General features: G+C 40.8%; 1 protein-coding gene across 1 annotated transcript; it reads left to right on the plus strand.

Annotated features, from left to right (window-relative positions):
- Positions 1 to 906: 906 nt before the first annotated feature.
- On the plus strand, positions 907 to 1,358 carry LACBIDRAFT_314914 (uncharacterized protein; the record flags this gene model as incomplete). The annotated part of the gene is made up of 3 exons (XM_001889281.1): positions 907 to 951; positions 1,007 to 1,078; positions 1,137 to 1,358. 3 exons carry the CDS (start codon positions 907 to 909, stop codon positions 1,356 to 1,358), a joined length of 339 nt encoding a protein of 112 aa, XP_001889316.1.
- Positions 1,359 to 1,987: the final 629 nt, after the last annotated feature.

Consider the following 1,987-nt stretch of genomic DNA (forward strand, 5'->3'; position numbering starts at 1 on the left):
CCCGGAGAACTGAACTTGAAGATTGGCTGCCCTGTCATCCTTCTTCGAAATCTTGCACCCTCTCGGGGCTTATGCAATGGGACTCGCATGGTTGTAACACAAATGCGTGATAGGGTTTTGGAAGTGCGATTGATTGGGGGCGAGCATGATGGCGAGGTAGCACTGATACCCCGGGTTTCATTGATCCCATCTGCATCATCAGCGGATGTCACTTTTCGATTCAAGAGACGGCAGTTTCCTGTACGACTCGCTTTTGCACTGAGCATAAATAAAGCTCAAGGCCAGTCAGTACAATATGTTGGCCTGAACTTGCACATCCCTGTGTTTGCTCATGGTCAGCTGTATGTTGCTCTTTCAAGAGCCACATCGAGTCGCAATATTAAGATACTTCTCCTGGAGAACAGCACAGAACCTCTAGCATATAATGTTGTATATGATGAAGTCTTAATATAATTCATTGCTTTCCAGCTTAGATTCAGAAATGAGCTCACAGCGGCGAGTTGTTTGCCTTCAATGTTTGGTTCGAATACTTTAGTCACATGATTCATAACGTGTTGCGATCATGATCAAAGGATCAGGAAATTCCTGGAACCCACTTGAAGCTTTTGTGAAGTTGTCCTGAAGCAAGTTCTGTGACGATAAAGGAGGCAACAACGATGGTAGGTTCATTACCATCCCCTTTCTCTCATTGAAAGTCCACTCACTATTATTGCTCTCACTATGTCTGTAACACCCACCTCAGCTGACACAGCAGCTGGCATCGCAACTATCACTGCAATTGCAGCCCTCAGAAACCCAAGAGCCCTCCCCAGCACCAAGACAGTGGTCTTAGATGCCCAGATCTATGTAGGCTCTCCCTCTTGTGAGTCTTTGCTTGGGAGCTTGTGATTTTTCAATGCGTCTGACATGGTGTTCGAACACCAAAATGCTCTCTATCTCATTTATGCTACTGTAAGTGCTTTATTTTGCGTAAGCTTCATGTATGCTCAAACACCTTAACTTTTAGTTTGCACGCATGGAGAACGGCGTTGATCAGCGCTCCATTACCGACTATAACTTTGTTGGTGATTTACAATGGGTGATGTTTCTAATTTTTTCATGGAGTCATATCAAATTGAACAGCATTTGGAATTTAGTTAATTCCTCTCAGCACTCAAAACAATTGCCAGGACTTCCAGATCGATCCCTGCCAACGCGCTTACGTTCACCTCTCTGGACCAGTGACCAATGTTCACAAGGAGTCTGAAACTTTCAAACTCGATGTCGAACATTACATCTCCGCCTTCAGAGACTTGAACAATTCAAACTCCAAACCCACTGGCATCAAACCTATCACTAGTGGCTACCACTATTTATGATTAATCTATGACAACTGTCCAAGAGCCATTGTGTATAATGCCACAGGTTTTATGAAAGGTATCTCATTAGGATTGCCCATCTATTTCATTCAATTTGTCACTGGAATCTTTCATAAGTTATAGGCAAGGATAATGAGATATCATGGGGATATTTCATTAAGCTCTTTGGCCCTTTCATTATCATTTCTGAGACTTTTCATTAGGATATTTCATTAGGCTGCTTCGCTTTTTCATTACCATTTCATAGAATTTTCATTAGGATATTTCATTAGGCTCCTGCGCTTTTTCATTATCATTTCTTAGAATTTTCATTAGGATATTTCATTAGGCTCCTGCGCTTTTTCATTACCATTTCATAGAATTTTCATTAGGATATTTCATTAGGCTCCTTGGCACTTTCATTACCATTTCATAGAATTTTCATTAGGATATTTCATTAGGCTCCTTGGCACTTTCATTACCATTTCTTAGAATTTTCATTAGGATATTTCATTAGGCTCCTGCGCTTTTTCATTATCATTTCTTAGAATTTTCATTAGGATATTTCATTAGGCTCCTGCGCTTTTTCATTACCATTTCTTAGAATTCTCATTAGGATATTTCATTAGGCTCCTGCGCTTTTTCATTAT

Source organism: Laccaria bicolor, genomic scaffold (assembly GCF_000143565.1).
Source record: "Laccaria bicolor S238N-H82 LACBIscaffold_65 genomic scaffold, whole genome shotgun sequence".
In the NCBI taxonomy this organism is placed as follows: Eukaryota; Fungi; Basidiomycota; class Agaricomycetes; order Agaricales; family Hydnangiaceae; genus Laccaria; species Laccaria bicolor.